The 25,408-nt window shown below is 33.5% G+C and overlaps 1 protein-coding gene across 7 annotated transcripts in view; it reads left to right on the forward strand.

The window, feature by feature from the left end:
- LOC143230300 (adenylate cyclase type 1-like) overlaps positions 1–25,408 on the forward strand; it is a 128,165-nt gene that overhangs the window by 69,471 nt on the left and 33,286 nt on the right. For all 7 annotated transcript variants that reach the window (XM_076463565.1, XM_076463568.1, XM_076463569.1 and 4 more), the window contains 7 exons: positions 1,784–1,928; positions 3,354–3,533; positions 4,377–4,417; positions 10,013–10,157; positions 10,622–10,719; positions 18,734–18,818; positions 20,155–20,250. In XM_076463565.1, coding sequence (XP_076319680.1) covers positions 1,784–1,928; positions 3,354–3,533; positions 4,377–4,417; positions 10,013–10,157; positions 10,622–10,719; positions 18,734–18,818; positions 20,155–20,250 — 790 coding nt within the window. The remainder of the gene's footprint in view (positions 1–1,783; positions 1,929–3,353; positions 3,534–4,376; positions 4,418–10,012; positions 10,158–10,621; positions 10,720–18,733; positions 18,819–20,154; positions 20,251–25,408) is intronic.

A 25,408-nucleotide genomic window follows, 5' to 3' on the forward strand; every position in this document is an offset into this window, starting at 1 on the left:
TATATAAGCACCCATAAAATAAGAAAGGTTGAATATTAATACATTCTAATAAAAGTATGGATAATCAGTGCAAGTGTAGCATAATCAGTGTAGTTGTAACCTGTAAATATTTTATCATATATAATAGGAAAAATATATTTGCATTTGGTAACAATAATAGAATTATTATTTTATGCAAAGATACCACTTTTAGGCTTTAGTATTGACAACATAAAACAAAATTATATCAGAAACAAAAGAACCCAACAAAGAAAAAATTTTTTAAAAATAGTTAATAGAAGAAGTATTACAAATATATTGGAAATTTCCTTTAAATATTACCAGTTCTTAACCTTCTTAGGATATGGATCTATTGGAATAAGGAGAAGCCATAAATCCTATTATTTTAAACTAGGAACATCTGATGGAAATCTTAATGTTCACTACCTTTGTGGCACTTTTTGAACCTTCTTTTAAGTTTTCTACTCTCCTATATTGCCAGATATTATTACCCCTTAGCAACACATTTTCTGTTGGATTACTCATTGTTCAACAGATGGTAGTATCATATAAACTGTATTAGAACATTAATATGTGTTTCTCTATATATATATTTGGTTTTTAAAGAAAAATACGACTTTTGTTAAATTTTACCTCCAGAGGAAAAAAAAAAATTTATAACACACTTGCAACCTCTTATCTGCAATAATTTTTATTTTCAAACAAATGTCACATTTAGGATAGAGAAATAAAACTCCCAATTGATAACAGTAGGTAATATTGTAGTTGGAGATATATCTGTTGAAGTAGAACTTATGTAGCAGTGCCAATAGTCTGATTACCATATTTAACCTCTATCCACTACTTTCATGTGGAATGAAAAATAGCAATACAGTTGAAAATTAAGAGTAAATATGTGTGATGAAACTTGGTCACACATGTGAAACTACCACTCACTGTTTGTTTCCATTTTTAAGCAACTATTTGTTCTTGACAAAGTGAAGAAAAGAGATGAAATATAATATGATCTTAAAATTTAGATAATCTAAGTTAAACTTAACTTTTAATGTTAATGAGCACTCACCTTAAAAACTTACTGGTTACTAAGGTTAAGTAAACAATACTATGTTATTGAAATTAAGGGTAAATTATAGTACTATTTTTGTTTTTTTCTCTGAATAATATTAGAGATGCATAAAATTATTTAAGTATTAAAAAAGAAATGATTAAGCATGTTTAAGTTTTAACAAGCATCAAAAGTAAATTATACAGATAATAAAATATATAGTTTTATGCTGTCTTTCATATGACACTATATTTTATCCACAACTCTTGTTATTACTTAATAAACTACTACTAGTGTCCTTTAAAGCAGTGTTTCACAGCTGCTAGTTTGTAGACTGGTGCTAACTTACAAGGAGATTAAACTGGTCTACAAGATGGTGGGTAAAAAAGTTTGTTTTTAAATATAGCAACTGAAGTATATTGTTTTACAATGTAATACAAAACTAGTTTAAACAGTTAATATTATGCAAAGTGATCCACGAAATTTGAGGGCCAGAACTAGCTAGTCCTTAATTGAATAAAGATTGGAAACCACTGCTCTGTTGCATTCTTAATTAATTATAAATAGTGTTTAACTAAACCAGTAGAAGTATATTGTGTATTTATATATTTTTTGTTTATGAAAGTTGACCCTACCATGAATGCTGGTTGGCTGAAACAATAAAAGTATTTGAGGTATTTCTTATTGAATTAAGCTCTCCAGGGAAATACCAGAAATAAGTTATAAACTTATTTACAGACGTGTTCACATCACTCAGGCAACTTTTGATTTTCTTCATGGAGAGTATGAAGTTGAGCCTGGACATGGGGCAGACAGGAACATCTACTTGAGAGAAAATAACATCAAAACATACTTTATTATATCACCTGCTCAACGAAGAAAGGTAAGCTATGTTGTATTTCAGCTGATGTTTTTTTTTGTTTTGTTATTTACTTTGCTGGTTAACATAGGTTTTCAGTCTAGTATTTGTATCATTTGATGATTGTTTTTACAAAACTTTTTTTTAGCATCACTGTTGCAACCTATGAAGAACCAGATATAACTGCATTACTATCATGTCTAACAATCTATCATGACTATCAGACATTGAAAAAGGTCTTGGAGAGTTTTGAAAATGTTTCACTCATTTTTAACATACCCGATCTTCCAGTTCATACATATACCATACTTTATTTTTTGGTCAAAATAAATACAAATATAAAATGTTGCTCCATAATTTTTCTGTATAACAATTTATGTGGCTTTATAAAAAACAATGAAGAAAATATGACAAAAAAATTCTATTTTAAGACAAATTAATTCTGAATTTTTGAACACTTAATCACATTTTGTTTCTAAAATCCTGTACCTAAGGTTATGTTTACAGAAATGAAAAATATATTTTATACCTGTAGATTTCAAACGTTTGAATTGGAAACTTTAAAATTAGTTTGTAGGAAATTTTATATTTGACCTGCTTGTTTTCAAAACATTGACTTGTCTATTTTTTTGTAATGAAATGAGTATTTCTCAATATTTTACTTAAAAACATTTTACATATAAAAAATTGCAACAGCTGTGTTTTTTAAAAATACACATTATTACCCAAAACTAGAAAATGTTTAATCTAAAGAGTTTGGTCTATATAAATATAATATTACAAATGTATGAATTCCTGCTTTTATTCCATAGAGTTTATCAAGATTTATACAGTTATCTTTTTTTATTCATGTGTTTCTTTTCTTCAGCATAGTGTATTACCATCTTCTGGGATCTTTGGAACTTGTTATATGTTTGTATAAGCATTTGATTTATAATATATGTATTGTCCTCTTAAATTCCTGTTTATTTTAATGATCCTTCTGTAATTTATTTTCTGATGCCTTGCAAAGAAACTTATCTAAATATCACTAGTTATAAATAACATTCACTTTTAATTTTATGTTTATTTTGATAATTCTTGAATCCTCAAAATGGCATATACTGCACAGTGATCAAGGAAATGTTAATATGCAATGACTAGGGCTTGAACCTCATTTGAGTTTAGCACTCTTGAGAACTATCAGGATTCCAAATCCCAAGAGATAATTTCTGTCTTAATTGTAACAAATTCTATATCCAGAAGAGTTCTGAAAGTATATTTTTTTGTTTTCTGAAAAATCTCCAGCTGTTATCTTAGTTAATTAATGCAGAACCTTTTATCTAATAAGATAGTGAGAACTAATATACTGAATGTCCATTTTTCTTAAGTTTCATGAAGACATAGCTGTGTGTGTGTGTTTCTGTTGCTCTATTGTCACATGACTGTTTAAACCTCTGCATGTTTCAGCCACTGCTGTTCAATACACTACAAGTGCGACATCTAGCAGGATCATCTCGTCGAAAACTGCCTTTCACGAATGTATCTAATATGGTAGTTCAACTTCTTCAGTCCATGAAGTACAGCATGGATGTTCCTTTCTCCAACATGGCTGCTATTTCATCAACTGCTGATAAACAAACCTCAAAGGTGAAAGTGATTTTAAAATACAAATGTTGTGTGAAAAACTGATTTTAATCTTTAAAAGTTCCTTTTAATATTTTTTATATGTTATAATTGCAAATCTTAACCCTGTTCTTACCTTAAACTTTTGGAAATTCATAAATGTTTCACCATAAGTGACACTTTTTCCCATTAACTAATAAAATAATGAATATTTCTGTTTGTTGAAAAAATTGCGAAAATACTGAATAAATTTTCTTTTTTTAAATTATTTAAATTTTTCTTGCTTTCCAGGCTAATAATAACAATAGTATACTATAAAACATATTATGTATCTTTTAATTTGGTTTATTTTCATACAAATTGCAGCATCAATGGTCTATAACCTGTACATTATATCATATTATAATATTGTCTTGGAAACTTTCATTACCAAAATATGAACATGTAAAGTATTTGAAAGCATTTTGACTGAATATTTAAGACAAGTAGAATAAGTAAAAATGAAATGTATTTTATATTTAAATATAATTATAACTGTAAAGGTATTGGAATACTATAGTATTCTGTTTCAGATGAAAGTTGAGCAATGTTTATGTAATAATTCCTACCAGGAGATTGCTAAAACTCTTAAATAAGAATTACAATCAATATTAAATAATATTTAGTGTCAATTATGAGAAAACACAAAACGCCTTTACTACCATTATGCCTCAGATCATTAGATATGTTTTTATATAATAACAGTAAATTCTGTTTGTGAAGTAGATGTTTATTTATATGAATATACAAAAAAAAAAACAATTAATACAAACTCTTTTCCTAGTGCTTATACTGAATTCTTATTTTTAAACATTTCAATTCTTCTAGGTAAAAATGACAGATAAGATCAGGAAGCCTTTCAAGAAGAGGTGTGCTATGTTTTTAATATATCATAACTTTTAAATGCACAAAAGTTTAGTAAATTACATTAATACATATTAATAAAGATGTATTTCAAATAGAAAGGAGAATTTCATGAACTATTTCAGTCATGATATCATATACATCTTTACAGTTATGACAGAAAGTATTCATACCCCTGAGTCCCGAGTAGTTTTTTGCTCATAACTTAAAAAGTATCATGAGTAGGCTAATAGAAGTATGATATATTATAAATATTATACTAATACACATATACATAAATTTTTATGTAAATTAAACGACAAATAAACTGTTTATAAACAAATAACCAAAAATAGGAGGAGCAGAAAGTGTTTGTACAGTTCAGGACATGTGAAAAACTGATATTCCCGTAAAAATTTTGTTTAGTTTGGCGAATAAACTTCATTGTACCATTCCACAACTTTATACTGAGCTCATAATTATTGGAATTTAACCAGCAAAAAATGTACTTCCGGCAATTTAGTGCCGTCTCCGTCATTATCTGCTTGGTCATCATGGCGAACAGGAAACAACTGTCCAGTGATTTGAAAAACTGAATTATTGTAAAATACAACTCTCGTATATCTCTTTCTGGCATTGCTACACAACTTAATGTGCCGAAATCTACTGTTCAAACGTAATTGCCAAGTTTAAACTTACAGGATCAACTGCTAACCTCCCTCATTCCAGATTACTCACTAAAATTCCAGAGAGAACCAAGAGGAAGGTTCTCAGAGAAGTTAGTAGGAACCCTCGTTTAACACGTAATGACATGCAGAAACTGGTAAAGGAAACTGGGGTTGAGGTAAGCACCTCTACAGTTACGAACATGTTACGCTTTTCTGGGTTCAAAGCATGTCGTCCTCGTAGAACTCCATATTTAAAGCCTGTTCATTTAGAAGCACGATTGAGGTATGCAAGAAAGCATGTAGATAAACCCTTCACCTATTGGAAGAGTATTCTTTGGTCAGACGAGACTAAAATCGAGCCTTTTGGCCACAATGATCTTCCAAAGAACACTGTCTCTACAGTTAAATACAGAGGTGGTTCGATCATGCTATGGGGTTCCTTCAGCTCTTCTGGTGTAGGCAGCCTTCACCACGTCAACAGAATCATGAAAAAAAAGAAGAGTATGTTGATATATTAGGCACTTATATTAAGAATGATGCTTGGTACTTGCAGCTTGGGCATTGTTGGATCTTCCAGCATGACAATGACCCTAAGCACACATCGAAATATGTGCAATCCTGGTTGCAGAGGAACCATATAAGTGTTCTGACAGTTATGCAATCTAACTTCACTTTTACTTTCACTGACTGACTGACTTCTTCTCTGTATCTACACATATTTATAACATGCAACACAAAGATCTAGAAATATCTAGCCCTCTAGTGACAAAAGCCTATTACAACAATTAAACTACATACATCATGTACAACTTGTACAGAATTATGTAACAACTATTTTTTATAATTATAGCTTGTAAAATGACTAAATTAACTTTTAACACTTTTGTCATGAAATCTAAGTAATCGCTAATTAAACTAAATAATAACACTTAAACTAAGCAACCTTGTATGTCTAACATATGCTCTTCTTGAAGAAAAATATGCCCAGTGTTTTTATACTATATACAAAAATTGTTTTCATTTCATATGCAAAGTATACTCATACAGCCTGCTCCAATATATGCAACCCTTTGATGACTTCAGTGCAGAAACAGTAGTTCTGGAGGTACAACACCTGCCTCATGATCCTTACACTGTCAGTTTTACACCTCTGGATGTATGCAAGTGGCTGATGGTCCATTTGGATTATGAACTCCTTCCCATAGAGGTAGTTTTGGAACTTCCAAATGACAAACATGTTAACCAGATACTCCCATTTAATCACAGAGTACTTTTTCTCACTATGCAACAACTTTCAGCTTATGTACGCTACTGGAAATGGTCTGTATTCATGTTCTTGTAGAAGTAATGCTCCAGTTCTAATGTCTGAAGCATTGGCCTGAATGATGAAAGGTTCTTTTGAAGTCTGGCATTTTAATAATTGGCAAACTTTCCAATATGTTCTTTAACTTCTCAATGCCATTTGCTGTGGTTGTTCCCATTTCACTTTCTTGAGTAAGCCTTTGTTGGACAGGATAGCCAAAAGTGTAGTAACTTCAGCATGGTTTGAAATAAACTTCTTGTAGTATCCCACTAATTTCAGGAAAATCTAACATACTGTTTGGCCATCAAAAATGGTACATCTTGTGCAGGGTTAGCCTCTCCTCTTTCATAGCTATCTGTTGGTCACCCACTTTATGTCCAACAAACTCCAGCACATGATACCTAATGAAGCACTTATATGGTCTGATGGCCAGACATGTTGCCCTCACTCATCTGAATGACTCTCTAAACTTCTTCAGGTTGTCTCCCTATCTGTTTTTGTGTATCAAAATGTCATCCACATTATGCTTAATTTTAGTGGTGCTCTGCAACATCTTCCTCATTTGGTGATTGAATGTCGCTGCTGAGTTGACTAACCTAAATGGCATCCTCTTAAATTAGTAACATCTGTCTGGTGTCACAGAGGTTGTTTTCTCTTTAGATCCTATTTCCATTAGGATTTGTTAATGACCTTTACTGAGGTTGATCATGGAAAATAACTAAGGTCTGTCTAGTTTCACTATGGTAGCCCCTGTGTTACTTATAGGTTTGAATGTCATCACAAGGTTTAGCTTCTAGAATTCAATGTAGAAGAAGTTTAATCCATCCTTCTTCTTCACAACTACCACTGGTGAATAGTAGTCTAAATTTGAAAGCTCAGTGGTTCCAGCTTCTAACATTGCCTCAGTGTACTGTTTTATCAGGTCTCTCATCACATAGGGCATGCCGTAGGGCTTCACCTTTACTGGGTCTGTTGTCATGGTCTAAATCATGGGTTACACAAAGTTTGTCTTTCTGTAAAGACATTGGCATACTGGTAAAATAGATCTCATAGTTCTTTTTTCTTCATTGATGTTGATGTCTTTGTATGTCTCATATCCACCTAGTGGTCTTAGGTCTAGTAAATCTTTATCTTCTATGACAAAATCACTCTTCTTGTTCTACTCTTATCATGACCATTTGTGCCTTAATAGCTACACCTTATATATTATTCTTTCTTGAATTACCTTTTCAGCAGATCGGAATGGTAGATCTTGGTTTTCCCGTCTATTTTCACGTCTATTCTGTTGAATACTTACTGCAATACAAAAGGTCCTTTACACTGCACGGTAAGCTTGTTATTGTCTGTATGTAACAGAATCAAGACATTTTGTCCAACCTTAAAACGTCTATCCTTGACTTTCTTGTTACAGAAGTGTTTTTTTTGTTTGTTTTTTTGTTTCTGAGGTCTAACATGTATTGGTTTGTGTTCCTCTCTTCTGACTCTTCTTCTTCTGTCCATAGCTCTTTTCATATCTACATTGGACATTGTATTATTCTGCCAGCTTGATCATCATTTTCACATCTTTTGATGCTCTCTCCTATAGGAATAGTGACATGTCAGTAGAGCCCAGTCATTAACTGTTCATGTATTAGAAGATCTGCCAGCCCTTCAAAACTGTTTTCAAACTTTTCATTTCATTCCATCTTGTGAAGTATTGCCATAGACATAGAACTACCTGAAATACAGTTTCTCCTGTGTCAGGTTTAACTTCTCTTAATTTTTATGAGAAACTTCTTTGGTAAACTGAGTTATAGCTTTTCAGCAAGGATACTTTTAACTCTGGCATCTTCTGATGTCATGCCTGCATACACTTGTAGGCCCTTGTCCTGTAAGTAGTGGGTTAAGGCAGATTACCCAGTCACTTTTGTTTCTGATTTTGTGTCAGTCTTTCATATCTCTCTAGAAATGCATCCATATAATATTTCTGTCCATAAAATGGCCCTTGGGCTGGTTGGCCTGAACCCCATTGTCATTCTAGGCCCTTCTCTTTCTTTATTGAGTAAACTTGACAATCTTAATTTATTCTTTCTATTTCCAGTCTCTATTCTTTATCTTTCCCTTTCTTTCTTCTTCTTACCCAAGTTGACACTCCTCTCTCTCTAGTTATTTTTGTCATTTAACAGACTTTTGTAGATCACTGTCTTTTAACATCTCTTTCTATCCATTTACCAAGGTCAATCTACATGGTTATATAGCATGTATATATCTCTACACTACTCTCACTACCTCTGCAGTTGTATGTATATAAGCCTAGTTACACTGCTGTTCACATTTCCTCGTACTCCAATTCTCCACCATATAACCTTGGTTGTCTTGCCAAATGTCAAACTTTTATTGGGGGCCAGATTCTTTAAAGTAAGTTCTGTGAGTTGTTGGTGATAAATTTCAACAATAAACAGACAACACACAGTTCACTTGTTTTAAAACAATATATACATTCAAAACAAATAGAAAGTATGTATAAAAAAATTGTTACACTATTTGTTACCATAGTAATCTAGAGCTTTAAATAATTCCCTTTTTTGTCAAAGTCCACACTGTTAGGTTCAGTTACTTTAGAACCCAATTGGCAAGACAAATTATTCTTTTTTATCTATGTTGTTGCAATGCCAACTGTGAAACTTTCACTTAAGAAATTGTCTTATGCTAAACTGACAGTAACATAGTCTAACTTCACTTTTTTCATATTCACTAACTTACCTGTTTCTTTTCTGAATCCACACATATTTATATCACACGACAGAAAAATCTATGAATATCTAGCCCTCTACTAACAACAATATTACACATAGTGAAATAAATTTGAGAGCTTATAGTAAAATGACATCAACAATATTACAAAAGCCTAGTACAACAATTAAATTACATACACAATGTATGACTTGTTTAGAATTATATAAAAAAAACTTGTCATAACTATCACTTTTCAAATTAGTAACTTCTAACACCCTTGTTATGATAACTAAATATTCACTAAATATTAAACCACTAAGAAAGATTAAATAACAACTCTTAATTAGTCTTGTGTATCCAATGCTGCTGACCATGCTCTGTACTTTCAGCTGTATAAATGTGTGTATCTGAGATTAATGTGATGGTTAATTTCACTATTGTGAGGGTAGTTGCTGTTATGATCAGTTGCTTTAAAACTTAAGGATACCTTCTCCTGAATTTTAGTGGTCTCTGTTCTGGCTGTTCTATCCATGTGCACATATGGTGTGATTCCAGTTGAAAATTCCCATTAATGTTTCTATATATTTCATTTGTTGTATAATTGTTTGTTTTTTGTCCATTTAACCCTTTCTAGTTTTTAATAAATAGTTGCAGTCATCTATTTTTTACTACATCCAGGCACAAGTCTGAGAGATGCACCAACCTAAAATTTATTTCACTTTTTTTTTTACTTCCAATGGATCTTTTCTTCAGAATTTTTAATGTATTATCAACTATTTTTTAAATGTAATTTGGATTGTTTTAAATTCATATTTATACATTGTATTCGATTTTTATATTCAGTTGCTAGGAATAGCTAAAGTTTGAAGTTAAAATTAGAGTTTTTAGTTTTACTTAAAAACTAATACCTCATTCAATTAATATTTATTTGTTAGGCACTCCTCAGTTTACCATCAGCCAATAAATAGAGTTAACAAATACTTGGCCCAAGCCATTGAGGCTAGAAGCATAGACATGGAAAAAGCTATTCACGTCAGTGTAGTGACACTGTGTTTTAAGGATAAACAGAAGGAAAGACAAGTATGTATTAAAACAAAAAAATTATTTTTTCTACCTTTAAAATTGTATAAAGAATTTACCAGTCACTCTGCATCTTTCATCATTGTGCAAGACAGTATTTAAAAAGTTAAATGTGTCACTCTGAATGCTTAATTTACAAAAGGATATGGGAACAGTAAATATTGATTACATGTACAAGAACTCAGTGTATAAATGAATAGGTTTTACAAATCTTTTTATATTTATATGTCCAAATGAATAAAAGTACTGTATATCTATAGGATAAATGTTACTTTGAGAAAAAAGATACATAATCCCAAAGACTTAATCAAAGGTAAATGTGTTTCTTATTGTACAATGTGCAGAGGAACAGTTTTTTTGTTTTTTTTATTTTTCCATATGATACTTTGTTAATCCAACTTCTAGCTCATCAGTTTATCCAACTAATATACAGAGTCTCAGGTAACTGTATTTCACTCCTCCAGTATCAAGAGGACAAAGACTATGGCTTCACAACAAGCGTGGCTTGTGCCTTAGCAATTTTATTGTGTGTTGGCTGTATACAGGCTATAATATTGCCTAGGTAAGGGATTTCTCTTTATTATAGAAATCATTTTTCCAATAAACATATACCTCACGTCCCACTTATAGCTGTTACTTCACTGCCAGGGTTTCTTCCTATGCCCATCTAAGCATTGGTCTGATTTTTGCTTGCTTGCTCTAGTCTTTTATACCCCACATAGTTGCCCTTGGTTATATTTATATCATAACACTCCCCATCTATGTCAGTGTGATCTCTATCCTGATACTATATTTAAGCACCTCATACAGATAACATTATCACTTTATCTCGACAAAACATCACTAGTGGGTTTCCCAGTATTACAATCATTCAGAGATATTGTCACTATTATCAGTGTTATCAAGTGGATTTTTATATTAGTAATTTATAATAAATATAAAGAAATTAAATAATTTTTTTTACTTTCTGATTGGCAAAGCAATTTACAGCATGAATTCCCAGATTATTTGGTATCTTCTATCTCACCTTTGATACCTAGTGTCATACAACAATCAGGATGGGGGAGGTCACTGTTAATTGAGACTGTCAGTGATCTTATTTGTCGTGAGATGTAGAAACAAATCCAGATCTGTGATGGTCTTCCAGGGAGGCACTGAGGCTGAAAATGGAGAGTGATCCTGACATTCTGAAGATAATTCAGGGTATGCCTCACATTGCTTTATTTTAACAAAACAAATTTACCTCAGAAAAGGTTGTTTCGATCAACCGTAATCAACACAGTCTTTAAAGAGAGAAGAAAATTTAGAAAGAAAGAAAAGGCCACCAGTTTGCCTTTGATTTGTTTCTTTCTGTTAGTTCTTTGAAAATGTGATATTTTGGGCTTTTTTTCAGTTGCTTTTAAGCCTGCTCCTGAAAAGTCTGGAGCAAAAGTTTAGTTTTTCTCTCCATCCATGGATAATGCAGTTCACATTGAAAGGTTTACTTCTAGTTACATGAAGGAACAGTTATGCTTTATTTTACATGTTGTCACAGCTTCATGATTTTACCCCAACACTACCAGGTGGAAGCATTTACCAACTCTAAAACAATACTCCTGCTTCTCAAATTTCTTGATTTTAAGACAGAGTTTGTAGTTAACCTGAGCTAATCTGTCCCCTGATGGGACAGAATAACTATAGTCTTCCAACTCTAAAATACACTATTTTGTTTTCACTTCACTTTGTTTGAAGACTTTTAGGATCACTGACTTCATTGATGTCAAGCTGAATCCATTGTTAGTATGCTCATTGGTCCAATTTCCAGCTTATACTTTCCTTCCTGTTGCCATTGGAGTTTTGAATTTTATTGGCTCTTACAGGGCATCATAGTTCTACCCCTATTTGTAGGATTTCTGACATCAGCTTCTAGGTATATTGTTATGGGAATAGGTTCTATCCATTTTCAATGGAGTCAGTTATTATTTTATACCTTCAGGATCTGTGGGGGCTTGGCTCTAATAATTCTGGACATGTAGTAACCTTAACCACAGATTTAGAAGCTTTGTAGGTTCTTGAGTTGGGATTCATCATTCATCTCTTAACTTCAACTCTTGTATCTACCCAAACTGTAGGGTTTCTATCTCTCACAGATTATAGAGATTTGGAACTTAGTTCTAGGACTATCAGAGTTTAGTTAGTTGGTGGATAGTGAGTAAGTTGTGCTAGTTCTTCCAAAATTTTATTTTTGTCAATTTTCCAAGATTCACAAATTACTCGACCATCAATCTGAATTGACAATTTTTAAATTAGAATTTTAAATGTTAACGTTTACCTTCACACTTCCATTGGCTTCACATGGGTTCTACCTTATTGTATGAATTTTTTCATAACTTCCATTCACTTGTACTGTGCACGCACCATTCCATGGACAACTGTTTTCTGCTTGTACTATTTTGTCAATTGTCAGAACATCACATCCTGAAGGCAGGCTTCCTGTATCACCAATTTGTTCAGAGTTTCTTTTTGCTAGTGGCTTACTTCACAGATGGGGTGCATATATCAACAGGTTAGAATTCCAGGGTCTCTGCATGAACAGAGAGACTTCCATGCACAGTGTTTTAGTTGTTCTTGCTCTTCAACAAGTTATGAATGCCTCAGGGTCTGAGTTTATCAAGAAGAAAATCATCAAGCTTCACTTTCCCAGTTCTCTGATGGTGTCATGCATTTTTCGTGAAGTTACTGCTTGGTTCAATGTTCCTGATCTTCAGTTTTCGGATCTCCTTTTTTATGAACATTCCTATCTTATCACCTTAAAACTTGTTATACTACCATGGATTATGCCTGTGGTAGAAGGTCAATTATCACAATCCTCGCTGATTCTTCCAATAGGATAGATACTGTGTTGCAAGGTTCTGTTATATTAGCTCTAATTTTGCATTCTCTCCAAATGGGTTATTATATGTGGTGAGGGGATCTCCAAGAGAAGTTTCTGTATTTTCAGTTTACTTCCTCTGGGATCTGAACATCAACCTACGTGTTTGCCATGTGTGGTGACCTGTGAAGGTGTTTTGGCCTTGAATTCCTGTAGACAGTTAGCTTTGGGGTGCACCCTATTGTCAAATAGCTGGTTCTGTTGGGCTAGGATCAACTGAGTACTAGTGTTGGACATTCTCAACAATTGTTGTGGACATTATATCTGATGCTGGTGTTTGGGTATAGTGCTTAAAAGCCTTGGAATTGCTACAGTGCCCTTGTTCAGCATTGCAGTGCATCCCCTCATAGGAATCCATGGTGGGTGAGGTCTGTCACCACTGAATCCTTCCTCTTATATTATGTATCCCCCCCCAATCCTAATAAAACTAAAATAATAAAAATACAACTCACAGGTAAGAGGCCATGTCTCAGAGATTCAGAACAACAGTCTCTATCCCATTCTGCATCTGTATTTCATTTTATCATAATGCATTCTTTGGGGCAAATGTCTCCCTTTTTATTCAGAAGGGATTAGAGGGGGTTGCTAACTCTCCAAAGTCAGTAAAGAAGCTACATTCTGGGGACATCCTGGTGAAAACATCCATACCAATTCACAGTGTTGAATTCAAGGGCTATTGGGGATATACCCATTGAGGTTACTGCCCATGCTACTTTGAATTCCTCATGAGGAGTTATTGTTCAAAGGGATTTGAGTAACATCTCCGAGTTGAAGATTCTCTTTGGTTTTCTCAGCCAAATAATTTCTGTAGTGAGGTGTATCTCCACTCATAAAGAAGGAATTATGCTGCCTTGCAGTGTTCTTATTTTGATGTTTTCTTTGCCATGTAAACCTGCATATGTCAAGACAGATTATCTGAAATGTAGGGTGTGGCCTTACATTTCTAACCCTCCTCAGTTTTTTTAGTGTCAGAAGTTTAGACAATCAAAAACATCTTGTCATGATTCTTTGACTTGTGCTCATTATAGTAGCAAAGGTCACGTTGCCTAGGAATGTCAACTTGGCCCTCACTCCTCAATTGTAGTAGTTATTGCCTTAAGTGGGTGAAGGAGAAAGAGGCCCAGTGATTAAAAACCATTAATAACATTTTTTATCCAGGAGTACAAACGTTGTTGTTCCCTACTTCATTTTGGGCATATTCTGCTGCACTGCATTCCTTTACTACAGTGGGAGTGCATACAAAACCTTTCTGTACCTCCAGCAGTCTTTTTCACTTTTGTCCACAATGGATAATTGAATTGACAAGCCAGTGTATACTCTTGTCTCTGTCCCCACCATTTCTTCCAGTAACTGCCTGGATCCAGCTTCTTTCACGAAAGGTGCAGAATGATAATTAATTCATTCACACTCTCAGTCACTGGAATCTGTCTATTAACAGAAACCTGTGCACTTGACCCAGTGCAGGATCTATGGAGGTTGACAGATTTCCTTCTAATAAATGAAAATGATGTGGTGATAAACAGAATGGTTCTCCATTCAGTTCTCCCCTACCTAAGTAAAACTGGCCACATTGTCATAATGGAACTGTCAAGCTTTCCATTTTATTCTGGGTGATATTAAGGTCTTGATCGATTCCTATCATCCCTTGTGTCTTTCCTTATAGAAAACATTCCTGGAATCTCTTGATATAGTCATCTTTCAGCAGGTTTTCTTTATATCGAGATGACAGGTTGTGTGAATGGAGAAGTGGCATTGCTGGTCAACCAGCACATGCCCACTTTGTCTGTACCACTCAATACATCCTTGGGTCATAACATCACTAGTTATTCTCTCTACTTGTCTCCTGAAGAGAAGTTTGTTCAATCAGTTCTTGTTGCTGTCACTGATGAGCTGCCATCTCCATTTTTCATCCTGCAATACTTTAATGGACACAATTTTCTCTGAGATGATGCTAATATTGGAGGGAGAGGTCATTCCATGGAATGTATGTTCTTGGATCACAACCTTTCTCTCTTCAATACTAGTTCCTTTACTTATTTTTATTCTTCTAATCAGTCTTTTACTGCTATTGATCTATCTGTTCACCTTCATTTTCTGCTAGTTTTTCTTGAAGACTTGACAGTGAACCTCACGGCAGTGATCATTTTCCTGTTATCTTGAGAGAGATTAGCTGTGGTCATTACTACCCATTCCAAATGCCATTGTGGAAGTTGGACCAGGCAAACTGGCTCTCTTTCAACTCTTTCTTGAAACTCAATCCTGCTGTCATTAATCTTTCATCTATTAATGATCGAATGGAGGCAATAACTGATTGCATTATTCAAGCAATTACTTGTTCTGAAGACTAAGAAACTGGTCTGGGATATCTATTGCAGGTATTTCACTCTTTCTAAGTACATTGCTCAGCAGGTCACATTTCAAAGCCATAAAGAGTCTTAGAGTAAGTCACAACTGGTATTTCTTCTACTGCCAGTTCCAAACTCATATGGGACAAGATTCAATAGCTAAGAAGTTGCTGATGTACAAAACATGCCAATACTCTTGGTGAGAACTTTGTTTATTTTTCCAATGCTTCCTTCTTTTCCCCTGCTTTCAAATCTTGGGTAGAGTGATAGCTTCTTTCCTTTCAGGCTGATTGTCTAAGACTACAAATGCTCTCTTTACACTGGTGAAATTCCAGCTTGCTCTTCATTGGTCAGGCAGTACATCAGTCGGACATGATGGTGTTTACTATGAGATGCTTTGTCATTTCTCCCCTGCCTCCCTTGCTCTTCTTCTGGTTGTTTCTAACCAGATCTGGCAAGAAAGCATTTTTCCTGATGCATGAAATAAGGCAATTGCCCAACCTTTTTCAAAATCTGAGAAGGATTCCATGATTCCTTCTATTTATTGCCCAATTGCTTTGACTAGCTGTCTCTGTAAGATCTTAAAGTGGATGGTTAATGCTCATCTTGTTTGTTTCCTTGAATCAAATGACCCCCATTTGCCCACCCAGTATGGGTTCTAGTGACAGTATTTTGCCATGGACCATCTGATTTAACTTGAAATTTCTGTCAGGGAAGCCTTCCTCAAGACAGAAAATATTTTTTTCTGTTTTCTTTGATCTTAAGAAGGATTATAACACTACATGGTGGTATGGTATTTTGTGAGACCTCTATTCACATGGGTTACATGGCCATTTGTCCATTTTTATAATTTTTTACTTGACAGGCAATTCCAAATCTGTGTGGGTTCAACTCTTTCCCATTCTTTCACACAGAGACTTGAATTCCTTCAGGGTTGTCTTCCATCTCACATGTTTTAGTATCAAGGTCAGTGCTATTACTACACAACTTCCTTCTACTATTACTGGTTGAATTGGGTCTCCCATTAGATGATGTTACTCTCTCCACTGACCAGCCCATCTCCCCATGGCTTAGTGCCATCCCCATCAGTGACATTTCTTTGAGTCATCTAAGGAAAGTAGATACTCCTGATTGGAAGTATCATCTTCTCTTTCCTGAACATCTTTCAAACCATTCTTCTATTCTCATTTGTATGGGTGGTTCAAAATCAGATGAGTCTGTTCTGCCATAGTTTGTTGTGGCTCAGTGGTTGCTCACAGGTTCCCCTTCCCCAGTAGCTGTGTTTACTGGCGAGTTTATGTTGATTATGCAGTTTTTCACACAGCGTCAGTGTTTAATGTTGCCATGTATCTGTTTTAGGTTTTGCTTGAAAAACAGTTGTCAACAGAAATGATATGCATATTGACAATAGTGTATTGAGAGGAAGCTGAACTCAATTTGGGCAGAAGTGCCAACCATAACTCATTTTTTGATCTGGCTGTTTGGCAGAAGCATTTGCATCTGCCACAGTCGCTCTGCTTAAGGTGGCCTTATCAACTATCGTTCAATTATTGTAACTCCATAATTTATGAATCCCAGTACTCTCCAGATTCCTCAAGTAGCTTGGGATTTTTGGTCCCAAGTGACCATTCCAGTTATATAATAGGTATATTAAGATTAGAGTACAGGTTTTATTATTAACACCTCTTTGTGCTCTGACTCTCATTTGCCATATCACCTGAAAGTTTATTTTTTGTGGCTACTGATGAACAGACATTACTAGTCTCACTATGAGCTGACCAGATGGTATTACTGTACTATGCTGGACAACCACTAAGAGGATTCTGTCAGTCATGAGATTGAATATATCAGGGTCAATTTGCTTTTAAAAATTTAGGGAGCTTGGTTCATCTATTGAACTGCTTCCAGTATAATGTTTGTTAGGGCTCCCAAATGCACATTACCCCTACCCCTCAGATTTTTCTAGTAAAGCTAGGGATTCCTTACCACACCTGGTTTCCAGTCACTTGGGTGCTGGACAGACTTTTCCTCCAGAGTTTTAGAGTGAATTCCTCCACTCTTGGAGAGAAGATGAAATTGGGAGCCATTCTGTCTGGGTCTCCAGATTTTTTTTTTTTCTTTACCAGATGTCAGTAAGAGTGGCACCAGCCTACTCATAATTCTGGTTCAGACTAGATGAGTTCTGTTTGCCTCGGTTGTGTAAGGCATACACGGTCCCATCATTCCAAGTCTGGAGTCTTGACTTTCAGGCTACTGCAGTTGGAGGAAAAGATTTGTACACTTCAGTATTGCTTACTCATAACATTGTGGTCCAATTGCCCTAGCAACCAACATATTATATAGGGACCAAGACCCCATATTTCCAACTCTGAGTAGTGGAATCTTGGCTGTATGGTTGAGGCTGGCCTATATTGATGATCACTCATATACATTTCCATCCACAATACAGGAATTAAGGTCAAGGTGAAGAGCATACCTGTGCTGAATGTAGTATGAATCCCCCACTTGGGTGCTAATCTTCTACTCACACACCCATGATCAATACACTTTCTTTTTGGATAATGCCCTTACCAGACCCTCCAACTCTTTTCGCTGTGAGATTCTAGGTATAAGTGGGAGTGAAGATATGTATTTGCTGGAAGTTAACATTTTCTTAAATTTAAAATGTTTTTTCTGATACTACTTACCAACCCCTCATACTCTCCCACCCTTCCTCCCCACTGAAATCTGGTGTTAGAGACTAGGATGGAGGTAGTCTCAAAAATGTGATAACATTCTCTGAATGAGGTTCTTATATATAGTTGCAGGACAGAGTGTGCATTAATGCAGATGGAGAATATCATAAAACAAATATTACGAAGGGGAATAAAGTAGAGTATAAAAGACCATAGCAAGTGAGAAAAAATAAGACCAATGCTTAGATTAGCAAAGGAAGAAACCGTGGCAGTTGAGTAATAGCTATATGTGTGAGAAGAGGTAAGTGTTATCAAAAATAGCTACATTAATGTAACAGTATATCAAATAGTTCAAAGTAGCATACTAAATAGTTCCAGAATTCTAATAATGCAACATTACATGTATATGATTGATTTCATAAATTTTAGATACAGTATTGTATCTATAAGTTAAATAGTTTGAAAGTCAAAATAACATTTCAGTAATTCACCAAGTTTTACATTTGAATTTTAATAATACCAAAAGCTTTAGTCCAAAGCCTCATTATTGTTTTAGTATTTTAAGCACTTTCAAAGCTATGTGAATATAAATATGACATTGTACTAGTCAGGCCAAAAACCATCATTATTTTTCTAATTCTATAGAACTCTCATTTTGATAGTCCTGTTTGCTGTTGCTTTTCTGTGGATATCAGTACTCTTTGTATTATTATTTGCTGCCCGAACAAAGGTGAGAACGATGAATGTTTAGACACTAAGTTCTTTTGGTTATGTTATTAAATTACCTTATGTGTGTTTTGTAGTCTGTCATATATTATAGGTTTGATATAGACATGTATATATTATTCTTCCCTTGTTGTTTTTACATTAATGATGAAGGACCTAATTTCTTATTTTACTGAGTTTTCCATATAAATAAAACTATTATTTTATGTTTTTCATGCTTTTTTGTTTGATGCAACAGAAAATTATTTTTCTTCCAATTGTCATACCTAAAAAAAGATTACCAATTCATGTTGTCATCTTTATATTAAAAATAATAATCATTTTTGTTATAATTTTGCTGTAAGTAAAGATTTTTTTTATCATTAAAACTGACTTGTTTTTAACCTGTACTATGTGTGACACATTAAAAAATGCAACTAATGTCTTGTTGATACACCACAAGATAGGGTTTCAAATATATACTTACACATTTAATGCATAATAAATGACGAAGTTAGTTAGACAGTATAATTTATTGTCCTTTTTTTGTGGATATCTACTGCAAACTGAACATGTGATATTTCACTACTAATTGCCTTCAGAAACAGGGTAGCATGTACAAGAAAATAATTAATAGCATAAACAAGTTTTATGCAACTAGTCCATGTGTTAAACATTCCACTTAAATATGTAATATTCCACTACTGCTGCAATATACAACTTTGTGCTACCAATGCATATTACAATGAAAAATAAATATCAATCATTACAAGAGATTAATTTAATTGAGGGCTGGATGCACAAAAAACAACATTTAAGTGTAAACAGTGCAGCAAAAAGTATTCATTCATAGCATACATCTGACACAAAACAAAAAATGTTCATTCTGTTTCCTGCTCAAAAATAATGTTTCTACTTTCTGGATTTAAAGAAAGATTTGTTACATTATACCATCATTCATCTCTTACATTGCTGCAAGGTCTTGTTAAAGTTTCTTCTTTTGTGTTACAGTAGTATTAAAAATGTATAAATGAGTTTAAAAAAGAATCCAGATCTCCACTTTTCTTAAATGATACTGATACTGAATAGTTTCAGCATATACATGTAAACTAAGATAATGTATATTCTGATTGACACTCAAAATATCATCTATAAAAATGTATGAAATTTGTATTAAATGTTTTGTTCAAAGGCAAGCAGTACAATATGCATTTGCTGCTATATTATGGCCAAAGTTTGCATTACAATGATAATAATTGATCATGCTAATGAAATTATAAGAAAATATTGCATATTTAGCTTGAGGTAGTATATAAGGCTTGGGCCTTAGATATTGGCTAAAATACTTTTTTAACTTCTAGTATATTTCACTGGATATCAGCCGAGTATTTCTCCTTCGACTTGCCATGACAATTTTTACTGTTGTTTTGGTATATTCTGTTGCTCAAGTCAATGTGGTGAGTTTTTCATTTCATAACTAATATGTTTGTTTGTGAAAGCTTTCTAATATGTAGTTGTTCATGTGTAAAACTATCCATTTGTTAAAATAAAAAAGATTTTTGTGTACATAACAAAATATATTAAACTGTAAATTCATGAAACACATCAAGTTCCAGTGAATCACCTATAGCAAATATTCTGAACTGCTATAAAAAAAGAAAATTGTTAAATCAAAACAAGAATTTCTTAATACATTTTTACTGACAGAACGACCAGTGCTGAAAAGTTGTTTATATTATATATACATTTTCTCCAAACAAATAGTAACTCCATAATTTATTTGTTTTTTGACCTTATTACGTCAATAAATATATGATGACATATGATGCATCAGGCTATTGGATCATTAAAAGTATTGTAAGAAAATCTTTTGTGTCTCACTCATTTTTGAAATGAGGAACATTAATGATGTGTTTCGCTTTAATAGATTCATTATTGCTGTGACCTGATTAGCAGAAACATGAACAACAAAAACAAAGTAACCTACTAGATATTCAATGTTGACCATCTCAAACCTATATGGCATAGCAGAAGTTTTATAAAAAATTCTATAAACAATGAATATTGTGGATGGAAGAACCTTTTACAATTCAGAAGTAGATATCGGTTTAAAAAGATTTCTGAAGACCAACAAGCATTTAGTGGTATAGTAGTTGATGGATGTTCTGTGTGCAGTGAACTATCAGAACTTAATTTTGTAACTGTTGTTCTGTCCAAAAATCATAGTTTTTAAATGCCAACAGAAAGGTGTGCCAGTGATGGCGTAAAAGCCATCAAGATTGGATTGTTCACCAACATAAATGTATCCTATTAGCAAATGAGCCTCAATGCATGCTGCTGTATGAGAATAGAATGGTCAAAGTTTAGCAACATCTCCATGAAACTTTAGAATAACCTTCTTGTGTTGTTTTCACTCTGCAAGCTATGAATGGTGAAGTACTTGTGTAAGTGTATTGTAATGACCCAGACTAGATTTCTAAATTTTCCTAAATGGTCACATTACTTTCCTCAAATATCATTGTTGGATATACAAGGCTGTTTAGCCTAAGAGTTATTAAGTTTATTAAGTGATTTAGTATTTAATGATCATTTAGTTTTTATAACAAGAATGTTGAAAGCTAATTATTTAAAAAGTGATAGTTATTACAAGTTTTGTTACATAATTCTGTACCAGTTGTATGTGGCGTATGTAGTTTAATTGTTGTAATAGGTTTTTGTAATATTGTTAGTGTCACCTTTCTTCAAGTTTCTCTTGTAAAGTGTAATATTCTTATCGCTAGAGGTCTAAATATTTCTAGATTTTTCTGTCTCATGATATAAATACATGTAGATACAGAAAGAAAGATGTTAAAGTAAGTTAGTGAAAGTAAAAGTGAAAAAAGTGAAGACAGACTGTGATTGTCAGTTTAACTATAATGGGTGATTTTGAAAGTGTTAGTTTCACAGTGTGTATTGTAATGACAGAGATAGAGAGGAATAATTTGTCTTATGAATTGAGTTCTAAAGTAACTGAACACGTGGACTTTTGATTAAAAAAGAAAAAAAGTGAATTATTCCAAGATCTAGTATCGACTGTGGTAAACAATAGTATGATGGACTTTTGTATATATGTTTAACTTATTCTAAATATATATTATTTTATAACAAATGGATTGTCTGCAGTTCATTTGTTACTGACATTTGTCGTCAACAAGTTGCAGATATTTACTGTAAAGAATCTGGCCCTATACAAAAACATAACATTTGGTGAACTAGCCAGGATTATATGGTGGTAAAAGAAAATATGAATTACAGTAGAAATAAGTAGGCCTATATATGTACAGTTGTAGTGGTGGCATAAACCTTGAAGTTTGTAACCATTTCAATAACAAGAGCTAGAGAGGGAAGAGTGTAAAAAGAGAAGAGAGAAAGAAAGACTAAAATGAGAAAAAGAATTAGAAAGAGAGAGAATATAAGAGCACAAATTAAGAAAGAAGAAAAGAAGAGAGAGGAGAGATTAGAAATAGATTAATAGCACAAATTGAGATCGCAAAGCTCACCCAAAGGTAAGAGGGAGGACCCAAGAATGATAATGGAGTCAGGACCAACTGATCCAAACTACCCAAATTTGATCAACAGAAGAATAACATTAATGCTTTCCTGAAGAAATGTTTAATATGCACAACAATTTTTTTTTTAAAGTTTTGCTTCCTCAAAAGTTTTTGCTGATTGTGACAGGTACCTGGTGGGTATGCACAAATATAGTTTTGGTTTTGCTTCATCACGTAGGAACTCTGAGAAATAGACAATTAAATGTTTACTGGCAGTGAAATCAGAAGTGAGACAAATGTGGCTGACAGTCTGTCTCAGCCCATTTATCACAGGAAAAGGCCTACAAGTATACGCAGAAAATGATAGCAAAAGATGCCATGGACTATGAAAAATTAAAAACTGGTCTTGCTGAAATGTTATGAACTTACCTACATAGGGTTTGTTTTTTTGAAAGTTCAGAGAAGTCAAACCTTACTGAAGAAATTCTATTTCAATTTGTAATGTACCTATGGCAATATTTCACAAGATGGACAGACATGGTCAAGTATGAAAATAGTTTTAAGGGACTGGCAGACCTACAAATACATGAATAGTTCATGATCATGTTCTCAACTGATATGTTACTGTTGCTAGAGGAGAGAGCATCAAAAGATGTGGATAAGATGATCAAGCTGGCAGAACGGTATACTGAAGCCTATGGAAGAAATTCAAAAATGACCACTTACAATTGAAACCAGGAGTAACTGACGAGACAGAGAATACCCATAGAAATGACAAGATAAAAATGAGAAGAGATGCTATATTTATTATAAAATAGGGCACAATGCAAGAGAGTGCAAATCCATCACCAACAATTAACAGCAGAAATATCAACATAAATCAGCAGCAATTACAATAAAAAAAGGAACTGTCACCATAGATGTAGCTTCCAGAAGAAACAGAAAAGAGAACTCATCAGGTCCACCACAAGAAGGAAGTGCTATCATCATGATTATACAGTGCACAACTGATGATCAGCTGAAGTTGATGAGTAAGTTACCATTGGCAGTGGTGAGTGGAGCATGTGACAAACATCAAAAGGCACCACCAAATCACAACATACCAGTAGTTGAAGGTTATGTTGGAACAAGAAAATGAATGTTATATGTGACAGTGGGTGACATCCTGAATGTAAGTCCACAGATACTGAAAGAAGCATAGAAGAAAGATCCTTCACTGCATAAACTTTGGGACAGTGCCTGAGGAAAATTGGAGCGTAAAACCATGGGTAAGAGGACTTGCAGAATAGCAGAGTTGAAAAGATTACTGTACTGGATCTACTAACACAATTTTACCAGGGAAGTTAAACACACCAAAGACTAAGATCTGCCATGCCAATTTGTTGAAAGGCACTTCAAGAAGGAAGACTTATCTGGTGCAACTACTGAGACACAGTTGGAGATGGTAGGTGTACCTATAATATATGGAGTAGACTATATGGGGAGGCTTGGTGCATGAACTAAGAACAGTCTTTCTATATAGTATTTAAAGAAATATTGCAAATACTTTTCTTGAAGAGTGGATTATTGTTAGGTATACAAAATTATAAAACAAGTCGAAAGCTTCAAATATCTTGGATATACTATAACATCAAATGTAAAGAGTGACACAGAAATAAAGAAAAGAATTGCAATGTCCAAGGATACTTTCAATAAAATGAAGTCCATATTCACAAACAAGAACATAACAAATGTCACTACAATTAACACCTTGAAATCATATGTTTGGTCTGTTCTCTTATATGGCTGTGAGAGCTGGACACTGAACAAAGATACAGAGAAGAGATTAGAAGCTGTTGAAATGTGGTTCCTTAGAAGGATGCTAAAAATATCATGGACTGAAAGAAAAACAAATGTGGAAGTCATGGAACTGGCAGGATACAAAAGGTCTCTTATGAAAACTATGAGAAAGAAACAAATGGAATTTCTAGGACACATCTGTAGGAAGAATGGGATAGAGAAACAGATGCTATGTGGAAAAATGGAAGGGAGGAAAAGCAGAGGGTGTCAAAGAACTAAATATATCGACAGCCTCAATAACTATGTCACCAAGAACTCAATGAGCAACATCGAGTTGATAAGGAGGATTGACAACAGAGAAGTCTGGCATGCCATGGTCGTCGATGTCTGCCGCAGATTTGACATATGAAGAAGAAGATACAAGATTGTTTAGTTTAAGAGTTATTATTTCATTTATTTAATGATTTAATATTCAGTGATCATTTAGTTTTCATAACAAGAGTATTAAAAGTAAATTGTTATAAAAGCAATATTTATGACAAGTGTCCTTTCATAAATATGTACAAGTCATACATTGTGCATGTAGTTTAACTGTTGAACTTAGTTTTGCAATATTGTTGATGTCACCTTGCTCAAAGCTTTTAAATTCTTCTCATTATGCTTAATATTGTTGTTACTAAATAGCTAAATATTTCTATATTTTTCGCACACGTATAAATATGTGCAGATACAGAGAGAAAGTCAGTAAAAGTAAAGTTAGACTGTGTGATTGACAGCTTAGCTTTAACAGGTAATTTTTAAAATGAAAGTTTCAGAGGTTGTAACAACAGATATAAAAAAATAAATTGTCTTGTCATTTGGATTCTAAAGTAATTGAATTGGTTAAAGTGGGCTTTTGACAAGAAGAGAGTTCTATAGCATTTAAGATACAACCATGATCTCCACAGTGTAAAAACTTTTGTACATAAATTGAATTTGTTTTGAATATATATAAAATTTTAAAACAAGTAATTTTGTTCTGTGTTCTTTACTGTTAACATTTATTGCCAATAAGTGTCATACTTTACCTACTGTAAAGAATCTAGCCCTATAGAAAATTGACAATCAAACATATTTGTACTACATATTTTACTCTTTTAGTGTAAATTTAATATTTTCAGTATTTTTGTACTTTTTTAAGTTCTAATTTGGAATGTGGTAAATCTGGTTAAGGTTACAAGCTAAATTTAGCTTTGGGCATTATAGCTATTTCATGAAATAGTAGATTTTGGTCTAAGAACATATTTAATATTTTATGAAACAGTTA

The sequence above is a fragment of the Tachypleus tridentatus genome, chromosome 10 (genome assembly GCF_004210375.1).
Source record: "Tachypleus tridentatus isolate NWPU-2018 chromosome 10, ASM421037v1, whole genome shotgun sequence".
In the NCBI taxonomy this organism is placed as follows: Eukaryota; Metazoa; Arthropoda; class Merostomata; order Xiphosura; family Limulidae; genus Tachypleus; species Tachypleus tridentatus.